At 36.0% G+C, this 14,287-nt stretch overlaps 1 protein-coding gene across 2 annotated transcripts in view; it reads right to left on the bottom strand.

The window, feature by feature from the left end:
• The window catches only part of AK4 (adenylate kinase 4), a 373,778-nt gene extending 365,169 nt beyond the window's left edge, over window positions 1-8,609 (bottom strand). The window contains exons 1-2 of one of the 2 annotated variants that reach the window (XM_053693679.1): window positions 8,436-8,609; window positions 7,829-8,114 (exon numbers count right to left, since the gene is read on the bottom strand). In XM_053693679.1, coding sequence (XP_053549654.1) covers window positions 7,829-7,973 — 145 coding nt within the window. In that variant the 5' untranslated portion in view covers window positions 7,974-8,114; window positions 8,436-8,609. The remainder of the gene's footprint in view (window positions 1-7,828; window positions 8,115-8,435) is intronic. The other variant, XM_053693678.1, reaches the window with a different exon arrangement.
• Window positions 8,610-14,287: the final 5,678 nt, after the last annotated feature.

Here is a 14,287-nt window from a genome sequence, read left to right as displayed (position 1 = left end):
CTTCTTTAGCTAGTACTGATATATTACACAGTGCACGCTCCTGGCACTATCCCTATATATAGCTAGTACTGATATATTACACAGTGCACGCTCCTGGCACTATCCCTATATATAGCTAGTACTGATATATTACACAGTGCACGCTCCTGGCACTATCCCTATATATAGCTAGTACTGATATATTACACAGTGCACGCTCCTGGCACTATCTCCAGCTTCTTTAGCTAGTACTGATATATTACACAGTGCACGCTCCTGGCACTATCCCTATATATAGCTAGTACTGATATATTACACAGTGCACGCTCCTGGCACTATCCCTATATATAGCTAGTACTGATATATTGCACAGTGCACTCTCCTGGCACTATCCCTATATATAGCTAGTACTGATATATTACACAGTGCACGCTCCTGGCACTATCCCTATATATAGCTAGTACTGATATATTACACAGTGCACGCTCCTGGCACTATCCCTATATATAGCTAGTACTGATATATTACACAGTGCACGCTCCTGGCACTTATCCCTATATATAGCTAGTACTGATATATTACACAGTGCACGCTCCTGGCACTATCTCCAGCTTCTTTAACTAGTACTGATATATTACACAGTGCACGCTCCTGGCACTATCCCTATATATAGCTAGTACTGATATATTACACAGTGCACGCTCCTGGCACTATCTCCAGCTTCTTTAGCTAGTACTGATATATTACACAGTGCACACTCCTGGCACTATCCCTATATATAGCTAGTACTGATATATTACACAGTGCACACTCCTGGCACTATCCCTATATATAGCTAGTACTGATATATTACACAGTGCACGCTCCTGGCACTATCCCTATATATAGCTAGTACTGATATATTACACAGTGCACACTCCTGGCACTATCCCTATATATAGCTAGTACTGATATATTACACAGTGCACACTCCTGGCACTATCCCTATATATAGCTAGTACTGATATATTACACAGTGCACGCTCCTGGCACTATTCCTATATATAGCTAGTACTGATATATTACACAGTGCACGCTCCTGGCACTATCCCTATATATAGCTAGTACTGATATATTACACAGTGCACGCTCCTGGCACTATCCCTATATATAGCTAGTACTGATATATTGCACAGTGCACGCTCCTGGCACTATCCCTATATATAGCTAGTACTGATATATTACACAGTGCACGCTCCTGGCACTATCCCTATATATAGCTAGTACTGATATATTACACAGTGCACGCTCCTGGCACTATCCCTATATATAGCTAGTACTGATATATTACACAGTGCACGCTCCTGGCACTATCTCCAGCTTCTTTAGCTAGTACTGATATATTACACAGTGCACGCTCCTGGCACTATCCCTATATATAGCTAGTACTGATATATTACCACAGTGCACGCTCCTGGCACTATCCCTATATATAGCTAGTACTGATATATTACACAGTGCACGCTCCTGGCACTATCCCTATATATAGCTAGTACTGATATATTACACAGTGCACGCTCCTGGCACTATCTCCAGCTTCTTTAGCTAGTACTGATATATTACACAGTGCACGCTCCTGGCACTATCCCTATATATAGCTAGTACTGATATATTACACAGTGCACACTCCTGGCACTATCCCTATATATAGCTAGTACTGATATATTACACAGTGCACGCTCCTGGCACTATCCCTATATATAGCTAGTACTGATATATTACACAGTGCACACTCCTGGCACTATCCCTATATATAGCTAGTACTGATATATTACACAGTGCACGCTCCTGGCACTATCCCTATATATAGCTAGTACTGATATATTACACAGTGCACGCTCCTGGCACTATCACTATATATAGCTAGTACTGATATATTACACAGTGCACGCTCCTGGCACTATCCCTATATATAGCTAGTACTGATATATTACACAGTGCACACTCCTGGCACTATCCCTATATATAGCTAGTACTGATATATTACACAGTGCACGCTCCTGGCACTATCCCTATATATAGCTAGTACTGATATATTACACAGTGCACGCTCCTGGCACTATCCCTATATATAGCTAGTACTGATATATTGCACAGTGCACGCTCCTGGCACTATCCCTATATATAGCTAGTACTGATATATTACACAGTGCACGCTCCTGGCACTATCCCTATATATAGCTAGTACTGATATATTACACAGTGCACGCTCCTGGCACTATCCCTATATATAGCTAGTACTGATATATTACACAGTGCACGCTCCTGGCACTATCTCCAGCTTCTTTAGCTAGTACTGATATATTACACAGTGCACGCTCCTGGCACTATCCCTATATATAGCTAGTACTGATATATTACACAGTGCACGCTCCTGGCACTATCTCCAGCTTCTTTAGCTAGTACTGATATATTACACAGTGCACGCTCCTGCTGTGCAACTTCAGTTTCAATAGAAGCGAGGGTCACAGTTTCTGATTGGCTGTAATGCTCTGCTTCTGAAAGAGCAGAGAAACCGGCTGACGAGTAGGGACGAGGACTCCTAAGGTAAATTGAAAATTTACCATTAACATAACTTAAAGCGCCAGGAAACCCCCACAAAAAAGTTTTATGATTTGCATAGAACATACAATTTTAAACAACTTTTCAATTTACTTTTATCAAATTTGCTTCATTCTATTGCTATCCTTTGCTGAAGGAACAGCATTTCACTACTGGCAGCTAGCTGAACACATCTAGTTAGCCAATCACAAGAGACAAATGTGTACAGGCACCAATCAGCAGCAGCTCACCCTAGTGTATGATATGTGTGTATTCTTTTTCAACAATGGATACCAAAAGAATAAAGCACATTTGAAAATAGAAGTGAATTTAAAAGTGTCTTAAAATGACCGGCTCTATCTGAATCTTGCAAGTTTATTTTTGACTTTCCTGTCCCTTTAAAGGTCCATTAAAATCAAATTAGTGTTTATCATGATTCAGATAAAGCAAGCAATTTAAAAAAAAAACAAAAAACTTTCTATTTCCATTATCAAAACGTGCACGTTCTTTTTATATGCACACTTTTTGAGGGTCCAGCTCCTACTGAGCATGTGCAGAAGAACACAGTATATACGTATATGTATTTTGTGATTGGCTGATGACTGTCACATGATACAGGGGAGGGAAAATGAATTCAACTTTGAAATTTGCCAAAAATTATTCTACTGCTCATTTCAAAGTAAGCGCTCGTGCATTGTCTTTTTATTTTGTTTAATTCTACTGTAAATATTTGTGCAGATCATGAAAGGTTTAAGGGTCGTGAAACCCAATTGTTTTCATTCATGATTCAGATAGAGAAAGTTTCCAGTTTACTTCTAAGATTAAATTTACTTTGATCTCATGTTATATTTTGTTGAAGAGATATCTAGATAGGTAGCGTGCACATACCTGGAGCACTACATGACAGGAATGGTGCTGCTCTCTAGTGCTCTTGCTAATGTATAACATTGTTATAAAACTGCTGCCATCTAGTGCTCTTGCTAATGTATAACATTATAAAACTGCTGCCATCTAGTGCTCTTGATAATGTATAACACTGTTATAAAACTGCTGCCATCTAGTGCTCTTGCTAATGTATAACATTATTATAAAACTGCTGCCATCTAGTGCTCTAGCTAATGTATAACAATGTTATAAAACTGCTGCCATCTAGTGTTCTTGCTAATGTATAACATTGTTATAAAAACTGCTGCCATCTAGTGCTCTTGCTAATGTATAACATTGTTATAAAACTGCTGCCATCTAGTGCTCTTGATAATGTATAACACTGTTATAAAACTGCTGCCATCTAGTGCTCTTGCTAATGTATAACATTATTATAAAACTGCTGCCATCTAGTGCTCTTGATAATGTATAACATTGCTGCAAAACTGCTGCCATCTAATGCTCTTGCTAATGTATAACACTGTTATAAAACTGCTGCCATCTACTGCTCTTGCTAATGTATATCATTATTATAAAACTGCTGCCATCTAGTGCTCTTGCTAGTGTATAACATTATTATAAAACGGCTGCCATCTAGTGCTCTTGCTAATGTATAACATTATTATAAAACTGCTGCCATCTAGTGCTCTTGCTAATGTATAACATTGTAATAAAACTGCTGCCATCTAGTGCTCTTGTAATGTATAACATTGTTATAAAACTGCTGCCATCTAGTGCTCTTGTAATGTATAACATTGTTATAAAACTGCTGCTATCTAGTGCTCTTGCTAATGTATAACATTATTATAAAACTGCTGCCATCTAGTGCTCTTGCTAATGTATAACATTATTATAAAACTGCTGCCATCTAGTGCTCTTGCTAATGTATAACATTATTATAAAACTGCTGCCATCTAGTGCTCTTGCTAATGTATAACATTATTATAAAACTGCTGCCATCTAGTGCCCTTGCTAATGTATAACATTGTTATAAAACTGCTGCCATCTAGTGCATCTTACTAATGTATAACATTATAAAACTGCTGCCATCTAGTGCTCTTACTAATGTATAACATTATTATAAAACTGCTACCATCTAGTGCTCTTGCTAATGTATAACATTGCTACAAAACTGCTGCCATCTAGTGCTCTTACTAATGTATAACACTGTTATAAAACTGCTGCCATCTAGTGCATCTTGCTAATGTATAACATTGTTATAAAACTGCTGCCATCTAGTGCCCCTGCTAATGTATAACATTGTTATAAAACTGCTGCCATCTAGTGCCCCTGCTAATGTATAACAATGTTATAAAACTGCTGCCATCTAGTGCTCTTGCTAATGTATAACATTGTTATAAAACTGCTGCCATCTAGTGCTCTTGCTAATGTATATCATTGCTATAAATCTGCTGCCATCTAGTGCTCTTGTTAATGTATAACATTATTATAAAACTCCTGCTATCTAGTTATCTTGTTAATGTATAACATTGTTATAAAACTCCTGCTATCTAGTGCTCTTGTTAATGTATAACATTGTTATAAAAACTGCTGCTATCTAGTGCTCTTGTTAATGTATAACATTATTATAAAACTCCTGCTATCTAGTGCTCTTGCTAATGTGTAACATTGTTATAAAAACTGCTGCTTTCTAGTGCTCTTGCTAATGTATAACATTGTTATAAAAACTGCTGCCATCTAGTGCTCTTGCTAATGTATAACATTGTTATAAAACTGCTGCTATCTAGTGCTCTTGCTAATGTATAACATTGTTATAAAACTGCTGCTATCTAGTGCTCTTGCTAATGTATAACATTGTTATAAAACTGCTGCCGTCTAGTGGTCTTGCTAATGTATAACAGTGTTATAAAACTGCTGCCATCTAGTGCTCTTGCTAATGTATAACACTGTTATAAAACTGCTGCCATCTAGTGCACTTGCTAATGTATAACATTGTTATAAAACTGCTGCTATCTAGTGCTCTTGCTAATGTATAACATTGTTATAAAACTGCTGCCATCTAGTGCTCTTGCTAATGTATAACATTGTTATAAAACTGCTGCCATCTAGTGCACTTGCTAATGTATAACAGTGTTATAAAACTGCTGCCATCTAGTGCTCTTGCTAATGTATAACATTGTTATAAAACTGCTGCCATCTAGTGCACTTGCTAATGTATAACATTGTTATAAAACCGCTGCCATCTAGTGCTCTTGCTATTGTATAACATTGTTATAAAACTGCTGCCATCTAGTGCTCTTGCTAATGTATAACATTGTTATAAAACTGCTGCCATCTAGTGCTCTTGCTAATGTATAACAGTGTTATAAAACTGCTGCCATCTAGTGCTCTTGCTAATGTATAACACTGTTATAAAACTGCTGCCATCTAGTGCACTTGCTAATGTATAACATTGTTATAAAACTGCTGCTATCTAGTGCTCTTGCTAATGTATAACATTGTTATAAAACTGCTGCTATCTAGTGCTCTTGCTAATGTATAACATTGTTATAAAACTGCTGCCGTCTAGTGGTCTTGCTAATGTATAACATTGTTATAAAACTGCTGCCATCTAGTGCTCTTGCTAATGTATAACACTGTTATAAAACTGCTGCCATCTAGTGCACTTGCTAATGTATAACATTGTTATAAAACTGCTGCTATCTAGTGCTCTTGCTAATGTATAACATTGTTATAAAACTGCTGCCATCTAGTGCTCTTGCTAATGTATAACATTGTTATAAAACTGCTGCCATCTAGTGCTCTTGCTAATGTATAACATTGTTATAAAACTGCTGCCATCTAGTGCACTTGCTAATGTATAACAGTGTTATAAAACTGCTGCCATCTAGTGCTCTTGCTAATGTATAACATTGTTATAAAACTGCTGCCATCTAGTGCACTTGCTAATGTATAACATTGTTATAAAACCGCTGCCATCTAGTGCTCTTGCTATTGTATAACATTGTTATAAAACTGCTGCCATCTAGTGCTCTTGCTAATGTATAACATTGTTATAAAACTGCTGCCATCTAGTGCTCTTGCTAATGTATAACATTGTTATAAAACTGCTGCCATCTAGTGCTCTTGCTAATGTATAACACTGCTGCAAAACTGCTGCCATATAGTGCTGCAAACACATGCACACTCCTGAGCTTACCTTCCTGATTTTCAACTAAGCATAAAAAGAAAACAAATAAAATGTGATCAAGTAAACTAGAAAGTTGTTTTTAAAATGATATGCTCTATCTGAATCACAAAAGAAAACATTTAGGTTTTATGTCCCTTTAAGTATTTAAAGTTTTTATTCAGCAACTTTAAAGGGACGGGTATTTTAGATTTTGAAAAACTGATGTTCCTGCTCAGAATAAACCATATTTCCTTGTCATACTTACAGAGGCGTGTCCCTCTCCACCAATCAGTCTATGAGGATTTGTTTCTATTCAATATACATATTTAAACGCTGCTCTTTCATAAGAACATTTTTTGTAAGCTGGTCCTTTAAGAGGACACAGTCTACTATTAATTCTCTGCGGTGGCTAAAGGGTTAAGTAAAAACAAGATGCAGTCCTCTGCTATAATCTTCCTAGGGGCTTTCAGCACTGGGTTTAGCTGTCAGCAGCCAGACTGATTCAGTACATTAGTCACAGCAAAGCTTCCAGAAGCCAAGGGTTAGAAATTTACCACTAAATATAAACATGTGACTTGTGAAAATGACCGTAAGCCCACTAATGTATATAAGTAAACCCCGTTAGATAATAAATTACTATCTATTGAACAGAGATCTGATATGTTCTGGGTAATCAGAATTCACGTTAGAGACAAATATATAAATAAAATGTAAATTCACACAACACATTTATATGATTACGTAGGACATATGAGACCTATGCATGGTAAAGAGTGTTACAAAGCTAATTCTCATTTAGGTGCCATTAAACCGTTTACAAATCACATATATTGAAACTCAGTTTGTCAATTCGGAAACCAGAATATGGCAAACTGAGCCAAAAAGAGCAAGTCCTTGACAGCTAGAAAATTATAGTCCCCTCTGGCAGTCAAGATGTTAAAATTCATTTAAAATATGCATAAAGTTTGTGTTGCATACTAACCTTAAAAGAGCAACTCCTACTTTATGTAACCCCTTATCTGCCGGAAAATGCTGCAACAAGATTGTAGTGAATTACTGTATCTCTGGCAGCCAAGGGGTTAAAAAAGCAAACTCATAAAGATGCATAAAGTCTGTTTAGTTCTGGTTAGTGCCATATTGTGTTTTACTTACAAAGGGAACGGTCTCTGTGGTTTAGGCACCAGGGTAACCAATGGGCTTTTTAGCTTATCTTACCAGTGCTGGAGCGGATGTTTTGTCTGAGGAAGTCGCCGCTGGAAAGATGCTGCAGCCCAAAATTTTTGGCAATCCTTTGGCACACTGTCCCTTTGCCAGAACCTGGAGGTCCGAGAATGACAGCCCGCAAAAGTTTAGACGCCATCTGGGTGTAAGTGTGACAAATCCAGCTCCTGGGGAGATCTGCAGAGGAACCAATGAGGACTAACAGTTAGTCACAGCCTCTAAAACTTAGTCACAGCCCATTCAAAGGTGCCAGGAAAGTTTACTTCATTAACCCTTTCATCTGTAAGAACAAGGGGATCATATTGTTAAATCAGTATAAGATCCCTTCCTATAGTTTACACTGGTGCATCTGAGACAAAACCCTGTAGAGTAAAAAGCTTACAACAAATGAAGCTGAATCAATTAAAAAAAAAAACTAAGTAAAAAATGTAAAAGCAAAAAATCATAAATAAGTTTCATTCAATTTCAGTCAGTCCCCAAATGGGTCCACTTCACCCCCTTTTCATTTAAAAAGCTGCTATATCCTTCATGCAAAGAGTCTCTTAAGTGGTTAACCCCTGAATGTCAGGGGTTAATTAATAGGAATAAAGTCACAACTCACCTCTGCTTGCTTCTGTATTCTGCAATATGGCGTTTCATCTACTACTACATGTTACTGTACTTCAGCTTCCTCCAGACCAGGAAGAGTTAATGTCTGTACAACAAAATAAAGAGGGGGAGAGCGGAGCCGCCTGATGCGATTTGACGCTGAGCAAAGGCAGCTCCCTCACACATCAGCAGCAAAGAATGCTTTAGGCTGTGGTAACTGGCATCAGACGCCCCGCTGCATTGCATCTTGGGAGTTGTAGTACAAAGCGAAGGATCAGACATGTTAATTTGATGTCAGAAAACTACAATTCCGGTCAGCGGGCAGAATCTCATTCTGTAGCGATAATTACTGTATATATATATATATATATATATATATATATATATATATATATATATATATATATATATATATATATATATATATATATATATATATATATATATATATATATATATATATATATATATATATATATATATGTTATAGCTCCTCCATTACACAAGTGCCCACAAGTACAATCAATTAGCCTGACATCTCTATTATCCTGATTTTACACCTTGTCATCTCTGGGGATTTAGCTTTTCCCTCATGCACACACTGTTGTAGCAGGTGAAGTCACCATCCTGAAATTAGTTTTTGCAGGTTGGGATGTCTGAAATAGTTTATTAGCGCATTAAATGTTGTATTAGGTCATCAAATATTGTATTAGCGCATCAAATAGTGTATTAGCGCATCAAATGTTGTATTAGCGCATCAAATGTTGTATTAGCGCATCAAATAGTGTATTAGCGCATTAAATGTTGTATTAGCTCATCAAATAGTGTATTAGCTCATCAAATAGTGTATTAGCGCATCAAATAGTGTATTAGCGCATCAAATAGTGTATTAGCGCATTAAATGTTGTATTAGCTCATAAAATAGTGTATTAGCGCATCAAATAGTGGTATTAGCTCATCAAATAGTGGTATTAGCTCATCAAATAGTGTATTAGCACATCAAATGGTGTATTAGCTCATCAAATAGTGTATTAGCGCATCAAATAGTGTATTAGCGCATCAAATAGTGTATTAGCGCATTAAATGTTGTATTAGCTCATAAAATAGTGTATTAGCGCATCAAATAGTGGTATTAGCTCATCAAATAGTGGTATTAGCTCATCAAATAGTGTATTAGCTCATCAAATAGTGTATTAGCACATCAAATAGTGTATTAGCTCATTAAATAGTGTATTAGCGCATCAAATAGTGTATTAGTTAATCAAATAGTGTATTAGCGCATTAAATAGTGGTATTAGCTCATCAAATAGTCTATTAGCACTTCAAATAGTGTATTAGTGCATCACATGTTGTATTTAGGGTTGCCACCTGTCCCTTAAAATACAGAACACTTATAAATTACACATGCTGCAGGGTGTGCAGGGAGGAATATGAATAGTGCTGTCCACACAATACATGTTCCTCCCTGCACACCCTGCAGCATGTGTAACTCATAAGTGTCCAGGAAAACATGGCTGAGGTGGCAACCCTAGTTGTATTAGCGCATCAAATAGTGTATTAGCGCATTAAATGTTGTATTAGCTCATCAAATAGTGTATTAGCGCATTAAATAGTGGTATTAGCTCATCAAATAGTGTATTAGCTCATCAAATAGTGTATTAGCACATCAAATAGTGTATTAGCTCATCAAATAGTGTATTAGCGCATCAAATTGTGTATTAGTGCATCAAATAGTGTATTAGCTCATCAAATAGTGTTTTAGCTCATCAAATAGTCTATTAGTGCATCAAATGGTGTATTAGCTCATCAAATAGTGTATTAGCGCATCAAATAGTGTATTAGCGCATCAAATGGTGTATTAGCGCATCAAATGGTGTATTAGCTCATCAAATAGTGTATTAGCTCATCAAATAGTGTATTAGCACATTAAATAGTGGTATTAGCTCATCAAATAGTGTATTAGCGCATCAAATAGTGTATTAGCACATCAAATAGTGAATTAGCGCATCAAATGGTGTATTAGCTCATCAAATAGTGTATTAGCACATCAAATAGTGTATAAGTGCATCAAATAGTGTATTAGCGCATCGAATGGTGTATTAGTTCATTAAATAGTGTATTAGCACATCAAATAGTGTATTAGTACATCAAATAGTGTATTAGCTCATCAAATAGTGTATTAGCGCATCAAATAGTGTATTAGCGCATCAAATGGTGTATTAGCGCATCAAATAGTGTATTAGCGCATCAAATGGTGTATTAGCGCATCAAATAGTGTATTAGCACATCAAATAGTGTATAAGCGCATCAAATAGTGTATTAGCGCATCAAATAGTGTATTAGCACATCAAATAGTGTATAAGCGCATCAAACAGTGTATTAGCGCATCAAATAGTGTATAAGTGCATCAAATAGTGTATTAGCTCATCAAATAGTGTATTAGCACATCAAATAGTGTATAAGCGCATCAAATTGTGTATTAGCGCATCAAATGGTGTATTAGCGCATCAAATAATGTATTAGCGCATTAAATAGTGGTATTAGCTCTTAAAATAGTGTATTAGCGCATCAAATGGTGTAATAGCGCATAAAATAGTGTATTAGCTCATCAAATAGTGTATTAGCTCATCAAATAGTGTATTAGCGCATCAAATAGTGTATTAGCACATCAAATAGTGTATTAGCGCATCAAATGGTGTATTAGCTCATCAAATAGTGTATTAGCTTATCTATTAGTGTATAAGCGCATCAAATAGTGTATTAGCGCATCAAATGGTGTATTAGCTCATCAAATAGTGTATTAGCGCATCAAATAGTGTATTAGTTCATCAAATAGTGTATTAGCGCATCAAATAGTGTATTAGCTCATCAAATAGTGTATTTGCCCATTAAATGGTGTATTAGCACATAAAATAGTGTATTAGCACATCAAATAGTGTATAAGCGCATCAAATGGTGTTTTAGCGCATCAAATAGTGTATTAGCTCATCAGTGTATTAGTGCATCAAATGGTGTATTAGTGCATCAAATAGTGTATTAGCGCATCAAATAGTGTATTAGAGCATCAAATAGTGTATTAACTCATCAAATAGTGTATTGGTGCATCAAATGGTGTATTAGTGCATCAAATAGTGTATTAGCGCATCAAATGGTGTATTAGCGCATCAAATGGTGTATTAGCTCATCAAATAGTGTATTAGTGCATCAAATGGTGTATTAGCTCATCAAATAGTGTATTAGCTCATCAAATAGTGTATTAGCGCATCAAATGGTGTATTAGCGCATTAAATAGTGTATTAGCTCATCAAATAGTGTATTAGCTCATCAGTGTATTAGTGCATCAAATGGTGTATTAGTGCATCAAATTGTGTATTAGCACATCAAATAGTGTATTAGCACATCAAATAGTGTATAAGCGCATCAAATTGTGTATTAGCGCATCAAATGGTGTATTAGCGCATCAAATAATGTATTAGCGCATTAAATAGTGGTATTAGCTCATCAAATAGTGTATTAGCGCATCAAATAGTGTATTAGCGCATCAAATGATGTAATAGCACATAAAATAGTGTATTAGCTCATCAAATAGTGTATTAGCTCATCAAATAGTGTATTAGCGCATCAAATAGTGTATTAGCGCATCAAATGGTGTATTAGCTCATCAAATAGTGTATTAGCTTATCTATTAGTGTATAAGCGCATCAAAGAGTGTATTAGCGCATCAAAGAGTGTATTAGCGCATCAAATGGTGTATTAGCTCATCAAATAGTGTATTAGCGCATCAAATAGTGTATTAGTGCATCAAATAGTGTATTAGTTCATTAAATAGTGTATTAGCGCATCAAATAGTGTATTAGCTCATCAAATAGTGTATTAGCCCATTAAATGGTGTATTAGCACATAAAATAGTGTATTAGCACATCAAATAGTGTATAAGCGCATCAAATAGTGTATTAGCGCATCAAATGGTGTTTTAGCGCATCAAATAGTGTATTAGCTCATCAGTGTATTAGTGCATCAAATGGTGTATTAGTGCATCAAATAGTGTATTAGCACATCAAATAGTGTATTAGCTCATCAAATAGTGTATTAGAGCATCAAATAGTGTATTAACTCATCAAATAGTGTATTAGTGCATCAAATGGTGTATTAGCGCATCAAATGGTGTATTAGCGCATCAAATGGTGTATTAGCTCATCAAATAGTGTATTAGTGCATCAAATGGTGTATTAGCTCATCAAATAGTGTATTAGCTCATCAAATAGTGTATTAGCGCATCAAATGGTGTATTAGCGCATCAAATAGTGTATTAGCTCATCAAATAGTGTATTAGCTCATCAGTGTATTAGTGCATCAAATGGTGTATTAGTGCATCAAATTGTGTATTAGCACATCAAATAGTGTATTAGCACATCAAATAGTGTATAAGCGCATCAAATTGTGTATTAACGCATCAAATGGTGTATTAGCGCATCAAATAATGTATTAGCGCATTAAATAGTGGTATTAGCTCATCAAATAGTGTATTAGCGCATCAAATAGTGTATTAGCGCATCAAATGATGTAATAGCACATAAAATAGTGTATTAGCTCATCAAATAGTGTATTAGCTCATCAAATAGTGTATTAGCGCATCAAATAGTGTATTAGCGCATCAAATAGTGTTTTAGCACATCAAATAGTGTATTAGCACATCAAATGGTGTATTAGCTCATCAAATAGTGTATTAGCTTATCTATTAGTGTATAAGCGCATCAAATAGTGTATTAGCGCATCAAATGGTGTATTAGCTCATCAAATAGTGTATTAGCGCATCAAATAGTGTATTAGTGCATCAAATAGTGTATTAGTTCATCAAATAGTGTATTAGCGCATCAAATAGTGTATTAGCTCATCAAATAGTGTATTAGCCCATTAAATGGTGTATTAGCACATAAAATAGTGTATTAGCACATCAAATAGTGTATAAGCGCATCAAATAGTGTATTAGCGCATCAAATGGTGTTTTAGCGCATCAAATAGTGTATTAGCTCATCAGTGTATTAGTGCATCAAATAGTGTATTAGTGCATCAAATGGTGTATTAGCGCATCAAATAGTGTATTAGCGCATCAAATGGTGTATTAGCGCATCAAATGGTGTATTAGCTCATCAAATAGTGTATTAGCGCATCAAATGGTTTATTAGCTCATCAAATAGTGTATTAGCTCATCAAATAGTGTATTAGCGCATCAAATGGTGTATTAGCGCATCAAATAGTGTATTAGCTCATCAAATAGTGTATTAGTGCATCAAACTTTGTATTAGCGCATCAAATAGTGTATTAGCACATAAAATAGTGTATAAGTGCATCAAATAGTGTATTAGCGCCTCAAATAGTGTATTAGCTCATGAAATAGTGTATTAGTGCATCAAATAGTATATTAGGGCATCAAATAGTGTATTAGCGCATCAAATAGTGGTATTAGCTCATCAAATAGTGGTATTAGCGCATCAAATAGTGTATTAGTGTCAGGGTGCCAGGAATCAGACTGAGACGAGAAGTGCAAAAATAATCACACCTTTATTAATAGCAAAAAATAATAAAAAGTCCACAAGTCAAATAACAAGCCAGGAATCAAAACCAGAGCTGGTAGTCAGACGAGCCGAGTCAGGAGCCAAAGCGAGTTGTCAGACGAGCCGGAATCAGGAACAAGGAGAACAGCAGAGTCAGGAACAAGCCAGGGATCAGGAACCAGGAAGGACGTCAGACAGCCAGGTAATACACAGGAACTCTCACAAACAGGTCTGAGACAATGCAAAGGCAAAGCATACTGAACAGAGGCCCTTTAAATAATAAGTGATGACATCACAATTCTGAGCCTGC

The sequence above is a fragment of the Bombina bombina genome, chromosome 10, assembly GCF_027579735.1.
Source record: "Bombina bombina isolate aBomBom1 chromosome 10, aBomBom1.pri, whole genome shotgun sequence".
Classification (NCBI taxonomy): Eukaryota; Metazoa; Chordata; class Amphibia; order Anura; family Bombinatoridae; genus Bombina; species Bombina bombina.
The sequence above is the reverse complement of the archived record's forward strand: the minus strand, read 5'-3'. Positions and strand labels throughout refer to the sequence as shown.